Below are 26,292 nucleotides of genomic sequence, written 5' to 3'. Positions count from 1 at the left end.
AAAAGAGCAGAATGGTTTGATAAATTATACCACAGTGTCATTTACAGTGCATACGTATCAGTTACTGCTAAATGAGGTGGGCTGCAAACTGCAGGATGCACAAAACTGGACAATGATGGTTTTTTTAAGGAATGAGTCACTTGTGCCACACAACAGAGATGGCTGCAATATTAAAAATACAAGTACAACACAAAAGATGTGATCAAGTGTGAAAATTTAAAGAGAAGAATCCACCAGCAAAGCTTAAGTTGAGATGTTAATGTATAAAGTAATAATTTTATTATTGGTGTTCTTTTATTCCACAGTGACATTATAAAAAGTAGGCATTTTGCCATTTGAATGACAGCGATGGCTGATTTCAGCCTTTGATCCCAAGTGTCACGTAAAAGCAACTTCTGCTGACAGGAGTGGGAGGGGCATCGCAGTAATGCACACCTGGCATCTGACCGACCTCCAAAACTCACAAAGGTGTGTTCTAAGCAATATCTGTGTTACAGCCATCCGGAAAAAATGTGCCCCCGTGGCTCTCAAAGGAGAGTAAGGCCCAGATCTGTAAAACTCTTCACCTCTAATGTCTAAAAACTCAATGCAGGTGCAGATATGTGGGTCACAGGATGCAGCGAGCAATAACAGGTCAGATGTGAGTGTCTACAGAGGACAATGAGGGGGAATCCATTAGAGGGAGTTACAGTCTGAACACCAGCTGAAAACGTGATACTCTTATTCTGCACAGGCTGTGCTGTAACTAAAGTACTCAAACCTAGAGATTAGTGAACGAAGGTGCAACAAACCATCACAGTTTTATTATATATAGTTTGTATTGGTTTTTATTGATTGTTAAATTTTTTTCTTTAGGTTGTTCTGATTTTCTGCTGTAGCACTCTGTAGCAATTCTATAGCGCCTCGCAAGATAAAAATCACGAGGCGCTTAAAAATCACGAGGCGCAGAAGCACAAAGTGCTTATTGTTGTTATTAAATCCTTTTAGGCAGTAGCTGTCTGTTTGTCTGTCTGCTGTGTTGCCTTTCATCCAATCTTTGCTCTTTAGTCCTAATTTCTGTTCAACCAATCTTCTGCCCCTTTTTCAGCACTCTACTTTTGTTCCTGTTTTTTCAGCTGCCCTGATGATTACTGTGAATAATAAATGATAATAGTTTTTATGTGTAATGCACTTTACATTTCAGTGAGGTTTCTGGTGCCAAGGTGACGAGCTAGAAGGTATAGAGCTAGTTTTGTTCCTACTGATGCCACCATTCATAACAATCTATAACTTGTCACTCATATTATTAGGACTCATTTATTTATGTTCATGTTAAAGGTATTTTATTAATGAGATAGCCGTCTTTTGTTTTATGGCATTTTATTGTAAAGCACTGTTTATTAATTAATTAGTGAGTGAGCACCTTTAATGATGATTGTGGAATTGGTGTGAGAGCGGGGGATGTCGGATCTCATATCCTGGCAAACCAAAACTACCCACAAGTATAAATAAATGACATTGTCCCTGATAAAAAAAATACCTGAGGTCTAGCCATTTTTTGTGTTTGCCATGACGGCCATCTTGATTGAGAGGGGGTGGGCTGGGGAAGTCTTAGCACCCTTTCAGCTACCACAACACAATTCAGCTCAATTTAACTAGCAATGACTAAGTCAACACCCCAGAGGCTAAGTAAGTAGCTGAAAGTTATTTACATCAGTTGATGGTGCAACAAAGAAAAGAGACAGCAAGGTGACCTTGCTTAATTAGTTATGATATAAACAAATGACGAATTAGCTCAGATCTAAATGAAATGGCTGAAAGAAATTTGATTAGCTGAAGGCTCGACACGCTACCATGCTAATATCGATGCCTGCAGTTACCTTAACCCTCCCACTGTCTTCATGGGTGATCCCGCAAGAAAGTTGACCATTGAGCAGGATTGGTTTATCCCTTGGGTCCATGTGGCTGGGGTGAGGAGTGAGCATCACCTCACCCCAGCCACATGGACCTCAAGGGATAAACCATCAATCCTGCTCAATGGTCAACTTTCTTGCAGGATCACCCATGAAGACAGTGGGAGGGTTAAAAAGTGAGTTTTGAAAATCTTTTAAATAATTTGCAACTTTCTGCAATGAAAACTTTGATATTTGGAAACGATGCCAATTGATTTTTAATCATTTTTATATAAGTATGAAAAACTGCAGAGCAATGCTTTCTGTGTGTTTAGGACATTGCTTGATGGTCTCATTTTAATGAACCCCCCTGCAGAGAAAACAGAGTCAATGCTGCATCACCTGCATCTGAATAATATTTTACTTTACTGGGTGGAGGCACTATATCACATATGTCAGAGTCAAGGCCCGCGGGCCAGATCCGCGGAGCATTTTTATGTGGCCCGCGAGATAAATATCAAAAATATATTAAAACTGGCCCGCTGGCCGATTTTACCGCAAAGACTACAACTCCCATGATGCTTTGCGGCGCCAGCGCGGAGCAGACGCGCCCCCTCCTTTGTGTTTTTTCAGCGCCGAGGCAGTCAGAGGTAGTTGGGTGTCTGCAGCTCCGCTGTCTCGGACGAACTACACTCCTTTCACTCAGCGCCGAGTTCACTCAGCTGTTTTCTGACGTTGAAGCCCAGAAACGGAGATTCTAGCCGCTCAGTAATGTGTTCAAGACTTAAGGAGAAAGTTTTCAAACTAACTTCCAGACAGAGCTGATATAACTCCAGCGAGCAGCGACATGCTCAAACCAGCACGACTCTGTGGCTGCTGTCGTGTCCCCCCCCCCCCCCCCCCACACACACACACACACACACAACAACGTGGTCAAGCTGCTCAGACATGTTCATCAGCACAAATCTATGTGAGCAGCTGTTGTCATTGTCATTATTATGATGAAGATGAACAAAACAACAGGAGTCTCCTCCTCAGCTCAGATCAACCCCATGATGCAGGTATCTGGCTGGAACAGGTGAGCATCACAGTAAACCAGTGGAGCAAACTGAGCTTTAAATATGCTGGTTTTATGCTCTTTTTATGCTCCAAAACATGAAAGTTAACAGGTGAGATGTTGCATTTTCATTTAAGATAAAATGATATTTTTATTTTGTTGTTGGCCCATGAGAAAAGATTTAACCTACAGTAAACAGGAAGTGGAAAGGCTGCAGATAGATGAATAGAATAGAAAATCCCTTTATTGTTCCTCAGTGGGGAAAGCTAGACGTCACAGCAGCGATGACACTTATTACAGGAGAAAAAAGGAGAATAAAAAATAAGAAAAATGAATCAACAAGAAAACATAAATCCTGAATAGATTTTAAAAATGCTGAATATACCACAAGTAATGAATACCACTGATGCCTTTTATTTCAAACTGACTTGCTCGTGTGTAATTTGGTTATTCCACATTCAGTGTTAATGCAGAAATAAGTTTGTTTCCAAATTTAAAGGTTCAAAATTGCATATATGTTGATAAAGAAAATGTGCAAATTTGCCGTCACTTTTTCAAAAAATATTAAGTTTGGCCCTCGACTCCGTCCCAGAGTTTCATTTCGGCCCCATGTGAGTTTGAGTTTGACACCCCTGCACTATATAGTGAAAAGCTCTTTGAGGCAGTTTTTTCAGTGTCATAAAACTGCATCTCATTCCTATTTGGAACATTTGGCCCCATGGCGTTTTGCGGTAATTACCATCAACGTGTTTTGCAGAGCGAGAGGGTGAAAGCTCAGAGTTCTGACAGTGAAGCGTTCAGCTCAAGTTCTATTGCTGAATGGAGGTGTTCTTCGCTCCTCTGTGCTGAATATAAAAGAAGATTTAAAAAGCTAATGAAGTGCTGAGGGAGAGCTTTGGACCCACTCTGTTGAGTTGACAAAGGGAAAGATCTATAGTCTGGCTCTCTCACATCAAAAAGAGCCTCCTGTAATTGAAATGCCACGGCCTTTGTTTTAGAGGAAAGAACAGGTCAGCAGTGCTGGAGGTCCCTAAAAGTTCTAATCAATAATAATCTTTCTTTTTCCTTTTACTGGCGAAGGAAATTTACTGCAGTTGTGCAGCTGACAGACAATCTTTACCCTCGGCCAAAACTACGTACAAAAGGATATTAAAGGTTATTGTCATAAACCATCAATACCACCCAAGGGCGTCAGTTTGTTTTCAGAACTGCTGGGGACAATAACCATACACTTGAGTGGGGTTTAAAAATTGCTGGGGACAATATAGGCTAGCACAGGGGTCGGCGGCTCTGTAGCCGCATGCGGCTCTTCCATCCATCTGATGCTCTGTGCTTGTAAAATAATGAATGGATGTTTAAATAAAAAGCTTTATATTTTACTGCATTAATTTTACATCTGTATGCTAATTCTAAATGTAAAGATTGTCTGCGTAAACCTGAACAGTTCCGACCCGGTCTTACTGTGAGACCGGGTTGACGCGTCACGCTTGTGCGTAATCATAGGCGCTTCCTGAGCTGGAGGATGTCAGATTCTGGGCTTCTCCTCAGACGGCTCCTGGATGTGTCGCCACATTGGAGACAGGAACAAGCACTATTCAGCCAAAGTTTCATAATCAGGGAACATTTTCTAAGTGACAAGTCTCTCTGAGAGACCGGGTTTGGAAAACACTCGCTTCAGTGGGAGGAACCTTCTCACATGCGCTCTGGTTCTGAGAGCCTGGATTTGTATTCTGAACAGTCTAAACATGTTTTTAAAAGAAACGTAAGACAAAAGTGGTACCTGCTCAGTAAAACCACCAACAGGGTGAAAAATATCAAAATATTGTAGCAGAGACGGGCTACAACTTCTGGATCATCTTTATATAAATCGTTTTATTCATTATCTTCTTATGAAAGATAACTTTGACGTACACGAGCGACCAGGCGCGTTGCAAGATTTTCAAAAGTGTGGGAAATATTGTCTGTGCCTAAAATAATTTGATGTTATTCATCTTGTTAGTTTAATTTCCATAACAGCGGAGCAGGTGCGAATTTTAGACGTGTCACGCATGTCTCCGTTTTAAACATGTTTAAACTGTTCAGAATACAAATCCAGGCTCTGTCTCGTTAGATCGGTGTAACTAAAGTTTGTACTGAATGAAACTTTACATTAAACCATGTTGAAAAGAAAAGGATCCGATTAAATCATTTCCCCTCATTTACAGTCATGATGTACAGTGCAGTGCGCGTGGCTCTGGGGTTAATCAGGTTTAGTTGTTTCTCTTTGCAACAATCTTCATGCACAAGAAGGCAAAACAGTTAAATGGCAGGTTACAGATATTTATATTAGATTTTTATTTTGACGGATAAACTCAAGGATGCTGGCTGTTTTGAAAGAATTACCCCGACGCACACTGATGCGCATGGATGAGCTTGGAAAAATGTTCTTTTTATGAAATTATGAAAGTTTGGCTGAACAGCGCTTGTTCCCGTCTCTAATATGGACACGCATGACGCATCCAGTCTGAGGCAGAATAGCAGCGCAGAAAGCACCTGTAGAGACATTTGATCACGCACAAAGTTTATGTGGAGCAGAAGCGGTCGGGCCACGGCAGGTGAAACGTTCCTAGCCTACATGAAGTGTAACATTAATATGTTACTGGACACGCTGGTCTGGTTGGTTAGACCAGTGTTTGAAGTGGAAAACACACACACACACACACACACACACACACACACACACACACACACACACACACACACACCAATTAAAATAATGCTGATAGCATGGACTAGAAGACAGGTGATGGTTTTATTTAAATGATGATCAGGCTGCTGTAAAATCTAATCTCAATCCACATCCAGACGGAATGATCCTCTATTCTATTTGCTCTGCTCTTGTCTGGACTGATGTAGCTGACGGTGCGCGTGGGGCGCCTAGTGGCTGTGATGCACATTTTACGCATTTGGAGAGATGGACTGGATGCTTTGCTTTTACTGGAAGATGGTCCACTTAACGCACAGGTGTAGACTACATATTAATGACAAATGAATGAAAATTAAATTGTGAGTTTTTACTTAATATTTTAGAAATTAAAATGACGGGGGAACACATTTATGACGTCTTTTTAAACTAAATTTTCTAGCGCGACCTGCCTGCTTCACTAAGTCACTGCTTATTAAGGTCTGTCCAAAAACCGTGGCCCACCCAAAAATGAAAACCTGGCGCCGCGCCAGTTATAAACCTCTGCAAATTGTTGTTCTTCACTTTATCAAACTCAGACTTTGTACAGCTAATGTCAAGATGTAAAATTATGAATTCAGTCGAGCTCTTCCGTCCCTCCCTCTCCTGCTCTCCTGGAAACCCGACATCGGCTGTCAGAAGCGGAGGTGAAGAAGGAGATGAGGCAAACAGAGTGAGTGCGACATAAAGAAACCAGACTGGTGTGGAGGTGAGCAAAACAGCTGGAAAAGTGTGGGCGTTGAATCCCCCACGGGTGCGATGTCCATGCGAGCGACCTGTACCTGCTGCTGTCACCTGGTTGTGAGCAGCCCTCTGCTGTCTGAGGGTAGGCCCCGCCCACAACGCTGCGGCTACTGCGGTGTTTTCTTTACTGTGGGAAATGGGTAATAATGGCTCTTTGATGGGAATAGGTTGCCGACCCCTGGTATAAGATCTGAGATGGTAAAACAAAAATCCTCATCAGCAGGCTTTTTTGAAAGTGGGGGGGACACAGCTGCCAATCACAAATTTTGCCGGGGACATGTCCCCGGCGTCCCCGGTTAAACTGACGCCTATGATACCACCAGTAAATAAGGGAGTCTATCATTACTGTGTATTTTGTGGCTTGGTGGAGATAAAACACGCTCACATGTTTCATGTAATAAAAACGTCCAGATTTAAAATCTAATTTTTTAATGGAACAAAGAGTCTGTCAGTTAGCAGCAGCCACGTGTCTGAGACTGCCCCCAAAACAGCACTGATGACTCACTTGCTCACCACTCAGTCATCGATTTATTCAGTCCATGTCTCAAGCTCTTCTCAACCTCCATCATCTTTGATCCAGACACAGTAATTCACCATTATCAATATACTTGTCCAGCTGGAACTCAGATTTCCTCCAGATGAGTACGTGCTAAACACCCATTTGTAACGCGTTTGCACTTCCTCATTTGGGTCAACCGACACCCCACATTTTTATTACTGCAGCCTCATATCCACACCTCAGAGATCTGTCAGAATCATTGTGATGAACAGAAAAAATCAAATAGAGCCTCCACAAGAGTCTTACAGACCAAGAAAGGGTGAAGTTTGCATTCACGTTAGGAGGGAGTCACTGATTTAATCGAGGGAATTTTGGTATCGTAGTGTCTTAATATGATTAGGGTTCAGATTAGGGTACGGGTTGGTAGAATGGAGGACTGTACTCCAGTCCATCTCTGTGAAGAAGACAAAAATATTAATGTACTGCTTTCTCTACTTTCGGACCAAGACCCCAATCAGCTAACATTTATAATTGCAAATAGAAAAACCTGTAAAGGTCCCTGAGCCTTTAAATGGTCTCTCAGTCTAGTTACATTACTGAAATAAATGTAATTTTGCACAGTATTCTAATTTTTCCAGCTTCACATATTTGTGTGTTTTTAGTAGCATTTCTGTTGCTGTAATCTAGTAATGGTTAAATAAATGAATAAAATCATTTAAAATGACACTAGAAGAGGCACAAATCTGATGGAGGACGCAAACACAGAATAGCTGAAGCTGGGTGGTACACAGGTAGTTCTAATAACACCTTGTAGTGGCCGTAAAGGTGAAAAGGTCAATCTGTAAGAATGGCACAGAACTGAATTGTGAATCTTAGTTTTTAAAAGCCTGTTTGCTTCAAGAAAATGTCCGCGTGCTGTCTTTCCAAGAACTGCAAAGGAATTGTTTGCGCAGTTGGTTGCTGAGCAAAGCTAAAGTACGAGAACTGTTTATCAAAGCTAAGATCAGTTGATTTTGGGAACTGGTAGGGAAAAGCAATACATTTTTTAATGAAATTTTACTAATAATTGACTTTGGTGGTGCTGCAGTTCTGGTTTTACGTGATCTCACTGCTGCAATTGACACACTAGATAATGATGTATTATTGTGTAGGTTAGTTGGTCCAGAAAGCTACAGCTTGATTCATAGCAGGAGCAAGGAAATATGACTCAGTATCTCCGATTTTAGCTTCTCTGAACTGGCCGCCATGACTTTAAAATTGAGTTTGAAATTTTATTGTTGTTTTTTAAATCTTTGCATGGGAAGGCGCCTACCTACTTATCTGACCTGTGTGCTTCCTATTGCCCTTCCAGAGTGCTAAGGTCCTCTGGTCAAATGACCTTGGTTGTTCCCAGCATGAGATGTAAAACTAGAGACTGGGCTTTTGCTGTTGCAGCCCCTCGTCTGTGGAATTCTTTACCATAACTTATTAACAAGTCTCCATCAACTGACCTGTTTAAGTCTAGGCTTAAGGTATATTTTTATTCCCTTGCTTTTAGTTATTGTCAATTTATTATGTTTGGTTTTTAATCATCATCCTATTCTGTTTTTAGTTTCAGGATTGTATTTTTATTTGTCTTTAATATGTGAAGCACTTTGGCTACAGCTATTTGCTGCTGCTAAATGTACTATATAAATAAAATTGACATTGACATTACTCACAAAAGGACTAAGATATTCTGAATTTACTGCAAAGAAAGAGGCCAAAGCCTGGCTGGCAACAGTGTCTTTTTAGACAATTTACCTTTTAGAGCTCAGAGAAAAAAGAAACCGCTGAAAAAGGAGCTGTGACACTGACTAAAAGAGGTCCTTCACTTATATGTTTAGTATCTTTGCAGTGGTCTCTAGTAGGAATGAATGCCTTGTAAGACGTACTCTGGGGAAAATAAGCTCAGATGCGCCTGTTTCAGCACAGAGAATTCAGCCAGAGAAGAACGAAGCTTCAGGCGGCAGGATTTGGAGTCTTATTTCATTATATTTGGGCATCTCGCCTCTGACTGGATGACAGCAACACGACTCTACCATTGACTCTGTTTACTTTGCAGCATTGATCTTTTATCTTCTAAAGCCTGAAGAAGTTCTGCTGTGTGATGGAGTTGCTAATGCTAACGGTTAGCTTCTACTAGCTGAGACATTCTCTGGTTTTTGCTGGACACTAAACCAACAACAGCCTTCCCCGTTTCTAGTAAGGGTGGATGAGTCCATGACTTAAGTGACAGTGTGATGTAGATCTGTCAGGCTTTTCTAATCCCAGTGTGTCACCTTCTATTTTCTATCAGAAGTTAATATGAGTAAAAATGGTGTCTCATTGAAGGACCTCTTTAAGGCCTAATTGGGGGCAACTCTCTTTCATGAAAAACAGCAAACGAAACTGGTGGAAACTATCTGTAGTCTGAAACAAACACACATGCACCACAGCCTCTGAAGATTATAAAATCGAATCAGAATATTCTTATTTTCATTGTTTGTTACATACAAAAAATTACTCTAGTACTCCTGCCAAGATCTGTACTCTACACCAGTGGTTCCTAACCTGGTGGGCCCGACCCCCACAAGGGGGCGCCAAAGCCTCTCAGTGGGTCGCCAGGACCTCTCCACTTTAAGGGGTTAAAACTTCATTTATTACTTGTTTATAGCCAACATTTTGCTCACTTTTTTTTTCATGAGTGAAAAGTTTACTGATATTAAGACAGGAAATAATTAGTACAGTAAAAGTAACACACTTTTAAGAACATTTTGCTCAGCTCACTGTTTTATTTTGAAGTGTCAAAAGTTCATTAAAGATAGGACTGGTTGATTAATCACAGCCTTTACAGTAAATAATCTAGTATAAACAGTAATATACACATTTAAGTACATTTTGCTCAGTGTATTTTTTATGTGTCAAACGTTTATTGAAAGGAATGACTGATTTATCAGTGTTTACAAGAAACAATGTGTTCAGAAAAGTAATACAAACTGTCAAGCACATTATGCTCTGTTTGGTTTTGTTAATGACTTTGTTCTGTACTGGAGCCTACTATTACTGTTATCTATTGAATCAAAGCATATTAAAATGTGCTTGAACTATTTTATCATTTCTTAATAATGTTTGTACTGGAAGAGAGAATGGGAGGGGGTCGTAAAAAAAATTTACTGGTAAAAAACAGGATCCCTTGGGAAAAAGGTTGGGAACCACTGCTCTACACAACTGCTCACACCATTAAAGCAACACATGACACTGAGGGTTCTGGGGTAAGTGGGGTTGTGTGGTGGCATCAGCTGGTGTAGGCCAGACGATGCCTGCGCTGCCCCCCCAAACCACAGAATGCACGTTAGCAACACGCATCAACACCCCGTTGGAGCCGGTGGAGGGAGACTAGCAGTTTTATCATACCTCTGTTCTAGGTTAGCTGTCTGGGGCTGGAGGCTAGGAGTGGGAGCTGGTCATCTGGTTGGGGTCTGAGATGGTGTGTCGCTTTGCTGTGCCTTGAGCGGGGGTACCTGCTCATCATTACCCCAGCAGAACAGTGCTAGCTCTGGTGTCCAGGAATGGTTGTACCCTCTGTGCAGCAGTACCGGGACCAGAGTGAGTAGGGTGTGTATGGGGAGCGTGAGTGGGTGTATCACGAACATTCTTGTAAGTCTTTAGGTCACATGTGTATGTGTGGGCATGAGGGAGGGAGCGTGTGACTGTGTTTGTGTGTGACTGTATATGTCAGGTGGGGTCTTGGACTCCTCCCCTCTCCTGGGACATCTTGTGGTGCTACAACATCTTCACCTACCCTCCACCTGCCACTTTTTCTGCCAGTTGGTGGTGCCTCGGTTTGTTTGCATATCTACAGCTCCTGTATCGGGGACAGGAAGTTTTTGGGATCTGTCGGGTCGCTCCTGGTGGGGTCTGGATCCCTGGGCTCTGTCAGGTCTCTGGTGGGGTTGGTCGTCCTGGGCCACTGTGTTCTGAGCTCGGCCAGCTCGAGGGTGGGCGGCTGCTGGTTGTGGCCCCAGGGTAATCCTCTGCGTCTCTCGGGAGGGGGCTTGGGGCTTCTCCGGCTGCTGTCTCCCAGGGGTTCCTGAGCTTCAGAGAGACGCTCGGATCTTCATGGCTCTGACTCCTCCATCTTCCGCACGTCTTTGGGGGCAGGTCTGTGGCCCCTCACACTCACAATTTGACACTCCTATTGAGAAACGCACACAGGTGCTCACATGGTGCTCTCACAAGGATGGACTTGGGCATTTTTAACACATCACCTGTGTGGTGGCTGTGGTTCGCAGTAAATGCGCTATGAATCATCACCGTGTGTTTCTCAGCAAAAATTTAAACTTTTATATATCCTCATGTTGTTGGCGCAGTGATCTTGTATTTTTGTGTGTTCCCCTTTTTTCTCTCTCTCTTTCTGCGGGTCTAGAAGCAGATTCTTGTTCATCATTTATTGTTTCTTTTTTCTGAACCCCACTCCTCCACTTCTCCCTTTATTGGAGCTACAAAGTTGTGCCTGAGAACCAAGGCAGTAAATGGTTCATTGGAGCCAGCATCCTGTTATGTAGTACATTCTGTGTGAGGATAATTGATCTGAAGGCAACAGGCAGCAGATGTTTCCTGGGGGTTTATGTATAACTAAGTGTATTTTGGGCATTACGAATGTTCTGAACTTTTCCAGGAAACACAATGTGGTATCACCACATCACCATTATTCATTATTTACAACATTTTGCCTTCCAGAATCTGGTAAAAACATGTGGTCGGACAACTAGACTTCAAATCATGTGTTAGGTCCATTTCCTGGTTATGCAGTACTGACGTCAGTAAAGTATTGAAATAGTCCCAACTTGCTGTAAGAGGAGGCTGTGTGCGCTTTCCAGTGCTGACTGTGGTGATTGTGAAATGAAGCCCTACTCTGTGACGGACCATTGGTTTTCTCTCATGTTGTCTTAAAACATAAAGAACCCATCACCCTCTCTCGCCTCCTTTCTCCTACACTTCTGTCTCCGTGTCGGTTGGTGTTTAAAACAACTGGAAATATTTATAATAAAGTTTTGGTATTAGGCGTGGCATTATAGCCAAAGCTATAGAGCTCCACCTGTGAGAATAAAACTGCAAAAAAAAAAAATTTAATACAGTACACAGGGCAGACAGTACAGAAGTTGGGGAACCCCCCCCCCCCCCCCCCATTCACAGGCTTTTCATTCTTGTAAAAAGGGTAAACGTATGTTCACCTCTGTAGGGAGAAACAGGAGATGTGATATTCATGAATGTGGGTGACGAGTGTTAAAGCTCTCAGTTTGAAACCTTACACGTGTCTGTGAACAGGAAGCAGCGGAGTCAGGAAATTGTGGTCAGGCATGCAGAGAACTTCTGCAGCTAAACTTGCAGTAAACCTGCTGAAAACAAACTTGCTGAAGCTAAAACCTCAGCTGACGTAACGCTGACCTGGTTGGGAACAACATAAACAGAGAAGCAAAGAGGAGCTAATGGCTCTCTCAGGTAGAGGTTCCTTTTGAACAAGGGGCTGAAAGCCACTTCACAAGTTTGCGCCTCTGTTTAGGCAGAGCTGTACACTGCGACGTATACTGTATGTTGCACGTGCAATACAAACTTTTTAGACATAGCACTACAACTTTGATTACAATGTTTTTTAAAGCTGCAGAAAAATTAGATATTTTAGGTTTCAAATAACTAAAAAAGTTTGTTGAATGTGTGCCAGCATACAGTGTGTTGTAGACTTGGAAACACATGTACACTCTTGTTTGTCCAACCTAGTATTTGTGCACCTTTTTATGTGTTCAAGCAAAGTTCAACGTTCTGCCTGAAAGTGAAATTAGATCAAGGCTGCTTATCCAGGGTAAATAACTTTCTCTGCAACATTTGCTGCCTGAGATATGAACACACACACACACACACACACACACACACACACACACACACACACACACACACACACACACACACACACACCTGAATGGAGAAAGCTGTATTCTTCCTTTTACGTGTTTACTCTGAGACTTACCGATGGTGATCTGACTGACACAGCTGTAAAAGGTTCCTGAAGAGACATTGTAGCTGCTGCTGCTGAGTTCACGGTCTGTGGATGAGGCAAACACATTACATGGGGTTTGTATCAAAAGCAATTTACACTGCAATAAAGGAATTGATTTTTTTTTCTCTAATCGGTGAACATTTGTTAGTTTCACAATCAAAGCTTTCTGTAGTGTGAGGGGAAAAGTTTCTGTAGTCTCTGGGGATGAGATGATGGTGTATGTTACACTTTCAAATATGTCCACCAAGCCTCATAAGTTTAAGAACTGCTTCGGGGGACTAGGGAGAAGTCTTTAATCTGTGAGGTCGCAGGAATGAAACCCTTAATCCTGCAGTTTATGTGCCACAAACCACAGCAGGAAACAAACACTGGTGGAGTTAAGAGAATGAGATCTGAAAGAAACGATCCGCTGTCAAAGAATGAATGAATTAATGAAATGGACTTTTTTGTTCATTTTTAAAGCCACAATTAATATATGTTATAACATATTTCCTTTTATAGCATTTTTACTGTTCTGTGTTCCTGCTGAATAAAATCTACAGTCACGATCTTACATATTTAGACAACTTTCTTAATGGCATCATCTGAAGAAATAATGTTTATATTGTTAAAGATTGATGAGCTAACGGCTAGGTAAAGTAGAGGCAAAACTAAAGTGTATTGCTGATGTCCTGAAACATGTCCTAAGTAGCTTTTGCAACATAATTTTACAAACTTTCACACACAAGTTACATGACAGCAGCTTGTGACTGACCTACATGTAAAGGGTCATCAAATAATTTGCATTAACACGGTGAACTTGTGGCTCCAGGAGCTGATTTTAGACGGCTGGAGTGAGTCCAAGTGGATTGCATTAACAAACCGAAGAATGTGCTTAACCAAATTGACCCAAAACAGTTAATACATTTCATAGCATATCAAGCAATACTTCATAACAATTATGATGCAGTTAATTTGGCCCTTTGACAAGAACTTAACTGGCGGACCCGTAAGAAACACCCAACACAGAATGACACGTTTTAAGCTAATTTATTAAAAGGGGAAAGATGATGATGGGAGGGGGCAGAGACTTGGTCAGGAGACAAGCGGTCGTTACTAGGAGATCCGAGGTGAGGAATGTCCGATAGGGGAATCCAATAACGAGGTCGGGGATGAAGCAGGGTCGTAGCCAGAGGATCAGAGGTGCAGACAGGGAAATCCAAAAACAAGGTCGAGGGCGGAGCAGCATCATAACCAGAGGAGCAGAGATGCAGAATGCCAAACAGGAATATCCAAAGACGGGGTCGGGGAGGAGGCAGAATAATCCAAGGAAGGTACAACGAGAAGGAAGGTCAGAAGACGAGGCAGGGTTCGGGATCCGTGATGGCAAGGTAGGTAACGAGGCTGGAGAATTTACTAGCTGTGGCGTTCAGTAATCTGGCAGGGAACTGGTGGTTGGCTGGTGAATATATAGCAGTGGGAGCAGGTGTGTGTGATGAGCTGATGACAGGAACAGGTGAGATGAATGAAGTTGATGAGATGCAGGCTGACGTTGCTGTGAAAATGGGGCATGGCAGGAACAGGAACATGACACCTTCCTCCATTATTTCATAGTTAATAATTGATTGTGAGGTAACAGTTCATACAAAACATCTGCATGAGTCACTGACAAAACTATCAGGCTGGAGCTGTTTTAAGATGGCAGCAACATTTTAGTCTTGCACTTAGACTAGCCGTTAGCTCATCAGTCCTAGATGTAAACCTTACTTCTCCAAATTGAGGCTATTCAGGAAGCGATCTATGGGTAAAATCTTGTTGATTTATAAATTTAACACAAAAACAAGAATGCAAATTATTACTTTTTGTGACACTGAAGTTTGCAAGCTCAATTTTGCAAAGAAGAGCAACTTTCACCCGTGACCAACTAAATCAGTCACAGCAACACATTTAACCCATTTGGTTATTTTAAGTTAAGATGCACCAAAAAGTATTTTTTTTTCAAACAAGCTCTAAAACACATCTCTGTGACTCTTGCATAAATTATATTATAAATGTATGTTATTTCAGGGTAACAAACTGGAACTTAGACTGGAAACAGGTTCTTCACAACACTGACTTTATGAGAAACAGATACTAAATGCTTCACGTTTCAGGAATTTCTCATTTTCTTATTTCTAATCCCAGCTGCATCCTAAAAGATCTTCCGCAGCACATTCATTTTCCTTCACGTCCTGATTCCAAGTTTGCAGATAAACTGTAATTTATTTCTTGTCAAAGCCCTGGAGCTCCTTTAGAGCCATTTCAGAGCCATCCATAATTAATCATGTCGGACAGCTTCATTGATGCACAATATCACAATGCAACGTTCTCTTGAAGAAAGATGTTTGAAGTTCTCCCACTTTACCACTGATTGATAGAAACAAGGATGTTTCCCTCTTTCTGTATCTCTATCTCTAACCTGATTCGCTGCCCGGGACGCATTTACCTGCCGAACCGGAGGAGAGACGCGTGCCGACGGCGCGGCGGGGACTTCTCGGACTCCCCGGACAGACCCGAACCACCTCCTCCTGACACTGCAGACAGATGACCTGGCTGTCGGGATTCTCTCCAACCTTGCTGCAGCCGACGTGCTCGCCCGTGGCCTGGATCTTCATACCGGTTTCGACTTGCTGCTGGACCAGTCTCATCATGCTTCCTCCTGCCTTATCATGATCCAGCATCCTCCTCCTCCTCCTTCTGCTCATACATTACGCGTCATGATGTCGGCACGTGAGACAGTGCTCCGGTACCGAACGCATCCCGAACTCCTCCTACTGGACACGTTAATGTGAGAACTGAGTCCACCTGCACCGGCTTACCTCGGCTCCATCAAAAAAGCTCTCGGGCTCTGCGCGTGGATGTTGCGGACTTTTACGCACGCGAGGCGTGGCTGATGAAGACGCAGTGGCTCATATGGGAATATCTTTGTTAATAACTGACAACACAATAGTCAGAGTGAAGTGATATTCTTATTTCAACTTTTGTGTAAAAGTTAACCGTTACAACTGTTCACCGTTTCATCATGATCCTGTTGCTGCCAATAAAAGTCGATCTAAAATATTGTGCGTGCTTGTTTTATCCATACTTCTTACAATTTAATGTATATTAATTAAAAAATGATTAATTTAACCCAAATTGTATTGAAGTCACTACACATTTTATGAATTATTGGTCTTGACTCGGCTGCAAGAGGACTTTGCTAGTTTAAACGAGGACTATGTTACTTTAAACAGTTGACTCCTTCTAATTATTTAAATCATCATATTGCTCGAAGTACAGGGCGAGGAGGAGGAGTAGCAACCATTTTTCATTCGGACTTATTAATCAGTCCCTACCAATTAATAGCTACAGTTCGTTTGAACATCTTATTCTTAGTTTTCCTAATCCAGATTGCAAAACTGTAAAACCACTCTTGTTTGTAGTTTTATATCGTCCACCAGGCCCTTACTCTGAGTTTTTGGATCAGATCTCTGATTTTTTATCTGATTTGGTGCTAAATACTGATAAGGTCATTATAGTGGGGGATTTTAATATTCATGTGGACATTAAAAATGATTGCCTCAATGTAGCCTTTAGTAATATCTTAGACTCAATTGGTTTTACTCAAAGAATACATAGCTCCACTCACTCCTGCCATCATACATTAGACCTTGTGCAGACTTATGGCATAGAGTGTGAGGAAATAACAATCTTTCCACATAATCCAGTCCTCTCGGACCACTTTCTGATAACCTTTGAGTTTTTTATAACTGAGTTCTCGAGACATGAAAGTAAATTTCACTATAGTCGGTCTCTATCTGACAACGCAGTTGCATCTTTTAAATCAGTTCCATCTTTACTGTCCTCAGCATCTCAGAGGCCTGTAGCAGAGGGCAATATTCTCAGTTCTAACCCCTCACAAATTGATGCCTTAGTTCATCATGTTAATTCCTCTTTACGTGTGGCATTAGATGACGGTGCCCCTTTAAAAAAGAAGGTAATTAGGGACAGGAAGCCGGCTCCCTGGTTTAATTCTCATTTACGAGCCTTAAAACAAAACTAGGAAATTGGAGAGAACATGGCGCTCTACGTACCATGAGGAGTCCTACTTATCCTGGAAAAATAGTCTTGTGCTTTATAAAAATTAGCTTCAACAAACTAGAAGTGCTTTTTTTTCAGCGTTAATTGAGGAGAATAAGAATAATCCTAAAATTCTTTTCAGTACAGTTGCTAAACTTACACAGAATCATAGCTCTGAGCCATCTATTCCCTTAGCCCTCAGCAGCAATAACTTTATGGAATTTTTTTACAAGTAAAATTAATTATATCCATCGAGAATAAGTAATTTAAAAGTAATTTATTCTGGGTAAGACCATCATTTTAACTGTAGCAACCCTCCCCATGAGTGATATTGGTAAGGATTTCCATCTTGCAAGATCATCTTCCACTTTCTTTAAAAGTGGGATGTAGTTTAGTTTGGTCAGATCTGCTAACTTGGGAGAGACATATGTGATATACCCTGACTTCAATTGTGTATTAAGCAAATTGACAAAAGAGAAATTAATTGGTAGAACTGTGGATTTTAACCAGTTTATAGAGTAATCTGAAACTCTTGAAAAAGAGTTTATCAGTGTCACGATCTGCCCCTGCCCTCCTGACTGTCTCTCTCATGCCCTGATTAGTCCATATTGTTCTCACCTGTCCCTCGTTAACCTGCCCATGTTTTCCTAATTAGCCTTGTGTATTTTTACCACCTGTTTTCTCCTGTCCTTTGTCGGATGTTTGTGTATGTGCATGTCTCGTTTTGTCCTGTCGCTCCCTGTTGCTATTAAACCCATTTTTATTTCATCCGTGCCTGCTCTTCTGCCTCCTGGAACCCTCCACCACACTTGGTCCACCGTCTCCACCCTTCACATCATGACAGAATGATCCGACCAACCTAGACCTGTGGTGAGCTTACCATTCTGTTTCTGGAGGATTATTTTTTCTTTTTGTCCCTTTCAGCGGAGGGAGATTTCAGCCTGGAGTTTTTGGTTTTTCAGCGCATCCTACCTGTTCTCGGGGTGGTCGAGCCCTCTGGGAGATTCCGGCGCATCCTAGCTGTTTCAGGGTGGTCGGGGCCATCCGTGCCTGCTCTTCTGCCTCCTGGAACCCTCCACCACACTTGGTCCACCATCTCCACCCTTCACATCATGACAATCAGTTCTATTGAATGGGAGAGAGGATTGAGAATTCCGGAGAAAGAGTAAAACATCATCTGCATAAAGACTGATCTTATGTTCTATTTTCTTACACTCTATCCCTTTAATATTTGTTGCTTGCCTAATTGCTGCCACAAGTGGTTCAATTAAAAATGGCAAACAGTGAGGGGGAGAGTGGGCATCCCTGCCTGGTCCCCCTCTGAAGACAGAAGCTAGCTGAATTTGCACGTGCAGTTGGCGAACTGTATAATGTTTGTAGAAGAAGTTCCCAAACCCAAACTTATGTAAAGTTGCAAATAAGAACTTCCAGTTAACTCTATCAAAAGCCTTTTCTGCATCTAGAGATAATATACTAGTTTATGTTTCTACTGTAAGAGAAATCTATCAAATTAAGTAAAATTAAGTAATCTACGCGAGTTTGTGGATGACTGTCTACCCTTGATGAAACCAGTTTGGTCAGGGTGTATTATGAAGGGGGTTACCTTCTCTAATCTTTTTGCCAGGGCTTTACAAATTATTTTGAGATCAATATTAATAAGGGAGATTGGGCGATAGCTGATAGGAAATGCAGGGTCTTTGCCTGGTTTTAACAAGAGACTAATATTGGCTGAGTTCATGTTTGGCTGTAATCTGACGCTCTCTTCGATTTCCCTCACCATTCTGAAAAATATTGGAGCCAGAATGATCCAGAATTCTTTGTAGAACTCTGCTGGAAACCCGTCTGGACCTGGAGCTTTCCTATTCGTCATGGATTTAAGGGCTTCCTGGAGCTCCGCTGATGTTAGTGGCGAGTCCAGGACTGTAACTTGGCTGTCTGATAATTTAGGAAGTGTTATCCTGTCAAGGAACTCATTGATCTCATTATCTGATGGGTTTATCTGTGGTGAGTACAAAGTTTGGTAAAAGTCTCTGAAGGTGTTGTTTATGCTTTCAGGGTCAAACTATATTCCCGGTTGGGTCTTTAACAGCAGATATGGTAGTTTTGTCTTTATTTATAACTGGCTAGCTAAAAATTTACCTGATTTATTGATATGTTCAAAGTTTTCTATTCGTAGTCTTTGTGCTAAAATTTGTGTCTTTTTGTCAATGATTCCAAGAAGTTCTAATTTAGCTTTACGTAATTTGCTCATTAACTCTTCTTCTGTGGATGCCTCTAAAGACTTAATGATTTCTTCTAACTCCTGAATACGTTTGTTTTCTGATTTTTTCTTATGTGATGAGAAAGAGATTATTTTACCTCCCATCACTGCTTTTCCTGCCTCCCAGAGAATACATGCTGATGTTCCAGGCAGGTCATTATGTTCTAAATATAAATATAATGCAATTTGCTGGGTTCCTCATATAGGAAACATTTTTTTCTGATTGGCTTAATGAACTGACCTGTATTGGAATGTTTATTTTGTGAAGTGCCTTGAGATGACTCGTCGTGATTTGGCGCTATATAAATTGAATTGAATTGAATTGGTGCAGTGGCTAGCGCTGTTGCCCTACAGCAAGAAGATCTGTAAGGCTTGTTACCAGCACTCAGACATCAAATCTGTTTGCTTCACAGCCAGACAGGACACGGTAAAAAAAAAAAAAGATCCTGGGTTCAGATCCTGTCCAGGGGTCTATCTGCTTGGAGACTGAATGTTTTTCCCTGTGCATATGTGGGTTCTCTCCAGGTTCTCCGGCTTCCTCCCACACTCATAAAACATGGCAGTTTGATTGGTTTCTCTGTGTCTCTCATAATATTGTTCATAGGTGTGAGTGCATGTTTTTGATTGATTGTCCTCAGTGTCTCCATGTTTCCCTTCACAGGACTTACAACCTGTCCAGGATGTACCCGGCCTGCTTGCCCAAACACTGCTGGAAATAGGCACCAGCACCCCCTCCATGACATCAGTGTTACGCAATCTGTGTATTGTTGTGGATAACTACCTGAGAGCAGGTGCCATAGCTATGAACCTCTTTTTGAGTCTCTTTTCTATCCTCTCATTCAAATGGCCTCAAGGGCAACCTGTTGGCTTGATTATCACCTGTAAGTTGCTTTGGACAAAAGCATCTGCTAAACACATAAACATAAACTATCCAGAGGGACACCGATGGCTGACCTCCCTGACTCTGGTGGTGAGCCCGGTCTCGTTCTTCTCTTCTATGCATGTGGAGAAAATAGGAGAGGGAGGGAGGGAAAGTGGAGGTCTGAATTACAGTTATAAACGTGCTTAGACGTGCTTTGTTCTCTGCTGCATGCTAAATCAACAACAGACGTCATTGGTCTGAACCTAAGATAGGTGACTCCATGAATGCTAATTTTCAGTGTGACATAGATCTGCGTGGCATTTTCTGACCTGAGCATTTCCCTGTCCATATTCTATTGGCTGCAAATACAGGAAATAGGAGTAGAAGATATTTTTATTGTTCAGCCTTTATGAGTGACTGATCATGATTCAAAAGTAACAAATAAAAAAGTGTTTTCTCAGTGAACCTGCTCTTAAGGGGGTGTTGACCTGATCACCTACCAGTCAAATCATTACTGTGTGGAGATCATTCACATTTTACATTCCTGGCCACACACCTCTCACACAACCCACCTGGACTCTGAGTCTTAAAAAGATCCAACCTGTTCATCTGACTGCTGACTGTCTTTTCCCACTCTGCCATAGACACCTGACACCTAAGTAGTAAATTTACATGAAAACTGATGATGAGACCTGATTAAAACCTGAGAAAAATATCCGTCCCCCAGCCTTGGCCGTGCACTGCTGAGGACTCTGAGAGGATTTCTCATCACCTTGAGGAGGTGCCTCTGGCTCGGGGAAACAGCCCAAATCCGTCAGATAATAACTCAGCTGCTGCAGAGATCCCTTATGTTGCTCCATATTCACAAGCCTGTGCTTGTCTCCAAGCAGTCTGTTGGTTTTAGTTGTGCTTAGTCATAAATCACCTCAAACAGGTTTTACAATCTCGTTATCATATCAGACAGTAATAATCTGGGTCTTAAGGGAACGGGACATTTGTCTAGATAGGGGGAAAAGACATTTAAATGAGACATAAACCAGCTTTCATCCAGTGCAACAAATCATATATCAGATGAAAATGTATTAAAGAGGGCCTAAATCACCTTATGCAGGATCACACATATATTTCAATATTTATGAAAAGAAATAAAGTGAGTTTTGACTATGTCTGTCATGTAATTTAGGATTTGTTAGCTTGTCAAAATGCGTAAATAAAATTACAACAAATCAGACGTCGCACATATGACGTCACCGCAGAATCTCACTAATTTACAACATGGCCAGATTGGTTTGCTTTGTTTTCCCCACGTTCATTTTTCTTTCCGTTGTCCTGGAAGAAAGATTCACAGATCACTAAACTTACAGCCATTTTCTTCTCCATGTCTGGTGCAACGACACCAATATGGTAAGACAAACGTTTGTAGTTCTACACATCTTTTGAAAAGAAGCGCTTTCAAAATGCGCTGTTAAAAGTTCACGAGCATCATGTTTGCCCATAGCAAACAGGATTAGGAAATAACTTTTATAGCCCCATTGCCTTGCTTTCTTTTCTTTCTTCTGGGGACCCATGGTCCAGAAGTAGATGGGCATGACTTAAAGGCTCCCTATACAAAACAAAAGATCAGACTTTAGTGCAGGCCAAGTCCTGCTTATCACTTGAAATCTTCTGATGATGAAATAAAACCAATTTTCCAGGTCGGGTCCTCTACCAGAGGCCTGGAAGCCTGAGGGTTCTGTGCAGAATCTTAAGCTGGGCGTACACTGTGCGACTTTTTCACTCGCAGCGTTCAGCTTCAGCTCAAACTGTACGACTTCCTCGCAGAGCAGATCTCACGAGTCAAGCCGGGCGTACACTGTGCGACTTTTTGACTTTTTTGAGCCGATTTTCCAGTCGTGCGAGAAGCCACGACATCGGGGCGAGTTTTGCGACGAGCGGTCGTGTAGTGTACAGGGGGTTACGAGAGGCGATTAACACCACGTGACCAGCCGCCGATCAGCAGTCGTGAGGTCGCAGGGACTTCTGGTGTGTTTAATATTTCGCTCGTCCCTCGTGAGGGTATCGCACTGTTGAAGCAGCGCTGCGAGCAGCTACGATCCAAAAAAGTATCAGAACCGCTCACGGCGCATGCGCGCGCAATCCTGCATCAACGCCAGTCGCTCGCTATTTCCCTAATAACACACGCTGTTCGTTTTTGTTTCTACACGTTTTTTTTTACTCACAAAGATTGTCAAGAAAGCGTGTTTGTCGTGTTCATGTCAAATTAAACTGATCACAAAACACAGATTCACTTTCTTTATTTCGTTTTCCTCATCCAACCCCCAAAAATCCCTGTGTGTCCTCCTGCAGCACTCCCGAAGGACAACAGGCAAGACAAAAAAGTCTGACGTGTTGAGTAAAAACTGCTATTTTTAGCACATTTTTAGGGCCGACGTGTTGCTACCAGACGTACAGTGTGAGCAGTCAGGTCGCATGCGAGAACTGGGTCGTGCAGTGTGAGCGCATGACTCGTGAGATCTGCTCTGCGAGGAAGTCGTACAGTTTGAGCTGAAGCTGAACGCTGCGAGTGAAAAAGTCGCACAGTGTACGCCCGGCTTTATGTGCTCACACTGCACGACCCAGTTCTCGCATGCGACCTGACTGCTCACACTGTACGTCTGGTAGCAACACGTCGGCCCTAAAAATGTGCTAAAAATAGCAGTTTTTACTCAACACGTCAGACTTTTTTGTCTTGCCTGTTGTCCTTCGGGAGTGCTGCAGGAGGACACAGGGATTTTTGGGGGTTGGATGAGGAAAACGAAATAAAGAAAGTGAATCTGTGTTTTGTGATCAGTTTAATTTGACATGAACACGACAAACACGCTTTCTTGACAATCTTTGTGAGTTAAAAAAAACGTGTAGAAACAAAAACGAACAGCGTGTGTTATTAGGGAAATAGCGAGCGCCCGGCGTTGATGCAGGATTGCGCGCGCATGCGCCGTGAGCGGTTCTGATACTTTTTTGGATCGTAGCTGCTCGCAGCGCTGCTTCAACAGTGCGATACCCTCACGAGGGACGAGCGAAATATTAAACACACCAGAAGTCCCTGTGACCTCACGACTGCTGATCGGCGGCTGGTCACGTGGTGTTAATCGCCTCTCGTAACCCCCTGTACACTACACGACCGCTCGGCGCAAAACTCGCCCCGATGTCGTGGCTTCTCGCACGGCTGGAAAATCGGCTCAAAAAAGTGAAAAAGTCGCACAGTGTACGCCCGGCTTTAGCTGTTCCTAGAGCTGCACTTTTCTTGAGTGAGACGGCTGATGTTTTTCTGCCAGAGGCGGATCTACAAGGGTGGCAGTTAACAACTACGGAAGCGTATTACCGTTAGTGCGGGGAAAAAACTCAGGACCAGTATCTCGTAATCACGAGAAATGTTCTCGTTAAAACGTGATATAAATATCATTTTAACAACAAAGTTTCTCGTTATTACGAGATACTTTCTTGTTAAAATTTGAAAAATTCTCGTTAAAACGTGATTTATATCACGTTTTAACGAGATTTTTTTCGAAATATAGCCCTTGGGTCATAAACTATGAGCTATAAGTATATTGGTCTTTTTATACTGGGAATCAGGAGATATTTTAGTGATAATCTTGTTTCTCATTTATTTTTGTCCTGATTGTGCCCTGGGCAATTTTATGACTGAATAAAAACAAATAAAATCAACATAAATTGAAAAATCGTCTTACATAATCGAGATCTCAATTTCAGTCACAATAATCGCGATTATTGTTTTGGCCATAATCGAGCAGCCCTACATGTGGTCCAGTCTTGGAGCTACCTTGGACATACCTGTCTTTCCCAGAGCTGTGTGTGGAGTTTGACAGCATATTGAGCAGCCAAAGGTGCACTGTTAGACTTTACCTATCCACTTTAAGGTAATAAACTGGCAACACTGTTGCCAGCATGATACCGTGATGCACGGTTAACGGTAACTTACCAATTAGTGTTGATCCCAGAATTATACCGTATATTTTATTGCTGTAAAAAACCCTCTGACTGCATGGCGGTGAGGTACTGGCAACAGTGTTACCAGTAAAATACCGTAATATATTTCACAAGAAAATTACATCAATAACGCAACATTATACCGTGATTAATAAATATGTGTTGTGCTGTATGTTTATGGTATGTTACCGTAAGCTCATTTCAAGGTATGCTGCAATACCTTTTCCAGTGATTTACCGTAAACATACACTTTTGCTACTGAAAATAGTCAACGCTGTCAGAGGGTACTGTGTTTTTGTGGGCAGTAATTTACCTTTTTCATGTCATATTTTACTAAGATATGAGTAAATGGTAACATACTGTAATAAAATAAAGGCTCCCAAAATAAAAGGTTTATACTTGTGCGCGCACACACACACACCTGGACACTTGTTTGTGTAATAGTTAGATATATTTAAGATCAAGATGTAAACAAAATTCACTGGATTATCTTTTTTTTTATTTGATTTCTTCCATTAAAACAGAAAAACATACCAATAGCTGGTAAAAGTCTCTTCAATAAAATGCTTTGTAGTTAAACATCCAGAATGGTATAGTGAGAAGAAATTGGCAACTGATGGTCATAATGTAAAAAAGAAATGAATCAGTGACCTGTGTGACCTACAGCTGATACATAGTCAGATGTATACAAAATGTATACAAACCTTTCTTAAATGCAAGTAGTAGTTTACGTATTTGAATTGGTGTAAGAAACTGTTTGAGATCATCTGCCTCTACTAACAGAAGGTCAGTTTTTTGTTGGACACCAATGACATCTTTCAGGTGGTCTGCAATGGACAGTACTTTCTGTCTCTCCAATTCCGGCAGGATGCATGTGATTTCATCCTCAATTTCCATCACTGAAATATAAGAGGAAAAAATCATGAAGAAACTGAATGGTGTAGGGAGACAACAAAAAGATCTGCCATGTTATAAAGGGGTATTGGGTAATAATCCATCAGACTGTCAGCATTTACACACAAACTTCTGTCTGCAGGGCAGTGTAGGCAATAAAGTCCAAGGTCAATAAGGCGTACTGACTGATGCAATTCTAGCACAAAGTACAATTTAGAATCAGTAACAAGTATCACAATTATCTTCCCAAAGTCAGTGCTCTCATCAGTGTGATCTACTACAACAACATGACCTTTGACATATTTGGTACCTTTGTAAACAACTGTTGGCACATCTAGCATGTTATGATTAGAGACGTTTGCTTTTGTCACAGCATCCTGAGTGGCAGAGTTGTGATGATGTCTATAATCATTCGCTTCCCCAATGATTTGAATTGTAGGAAAATATTTGCCCTGCCAAGAGGTAGGACTGCAGTAGCTGATGCCGTTCAGCAAGAGTCTTGCATAAATTGACAAAGTTATGCACTTTTCTTGAACATTGTTTGAAATAAGAGTGCTTGCTCTCAAACCTAAGTACAATGTACAGAGGTATAAGTCGCAATAGGCACCGGTTTTGTGCTGCTGAACCTGCCAACCTCTGTCCTGTTTTCACCTCACATGGCTTACTTAAAGCATCACTTCCTATGTGTTTGAACTTTGCAATAGCTCTGTTTAACTCATTATATGTGAAATGCTTCTCAACTCGAACAAGGGTATCTATATATAGTGACAAGTCACCTGAAACTACTCCTTCAAATAGGTCATGGCCCAAACATGGAGGTAGCCCAGAGCACACATGGAAGTACTTCAGTGAATTGAATACAGAGTTAAATTTTATGCCATTCACAACTGACTGGTCAGTTGTGGAGAGGATCTCTATACTATCTTTATAGTTGTCAGCAGTTCTTTTTGGGCCAAGTGCTAGTGGGTTTTTAATGAAGCCTTCCCTGTCAACTAAGCAGTATCTGCAAAAATGTTTGCTGCAACTGAAATTCTCAGTAAAACCACTAATGCAGTGTGAGCCCAGATTGCCCCCTAAGAAGGCTATCAAAACTGCTTTGATCATGTTTCCGTCTGCTGCCAGAAATCCCGTCTCTTCCAAATCTTTAAGGTCTGCAGTAAGACTGGCAAAAACTTTGTTGTGGCCAAAAGTCTTGAAATTGGCTTCTTTGCAAGCAAAACAAGTTGCATCGCATCAACAGAAGACCGGTTGTGCGGTAAAATCT

The 26,292-nt window shown here is 41.8% G+C and overlaps 1 protein-coding gene across 1 annotated transcript in view; it reads right to left on the bottom strand.

Annotated features, from left to right (window-relative positions):
- The window catches only part of LOC107382964 (anoctamin-4), a 101,317-nt gene extending 85,330 nt beyond the window's left edge, over positions 1-15,987 (bottom strand). The window contains exons 1-2 of the mRNA XM_054739510.2: positions 15,413-15,987; positions 12,919-12,993 (exon numbers count right to left, since the gene is read on the bottom strand). Of these exons, the coding sequence (XP_054595485.2) occupies positions 12,919-12,993; positions 15,413-15,671 (334 nt within the window). The 5' untranslated portion in view covers positions 15,672-15,987. The remainder of the gene's footprint in view (positions 1-12,918; positions 12,994-15,412) is intronic.
- Positions 15,988-26,292: the final 10,305 nt, after the last annotated feature.

The sequence above is a fragment of the Nothobranchius furzeri genome, chromosome 1 (genome assembly GCF_043380555.1).
Source record: "Nothobranchius furzeri strain GRZ-AD chromosome 1, NfurGRZ-RIMD1, whole genome shotgun sequence".
NCBI lineage: Eukaryota > Metazoa > Chordata > Actinopteri > Cyprinodontiformes > Nothobranchiidae > Nothobranchius > Nothobranchius furzeri.
This window is presented reverse-complemented; position numbering and strand designations above follow the sequence as displayed.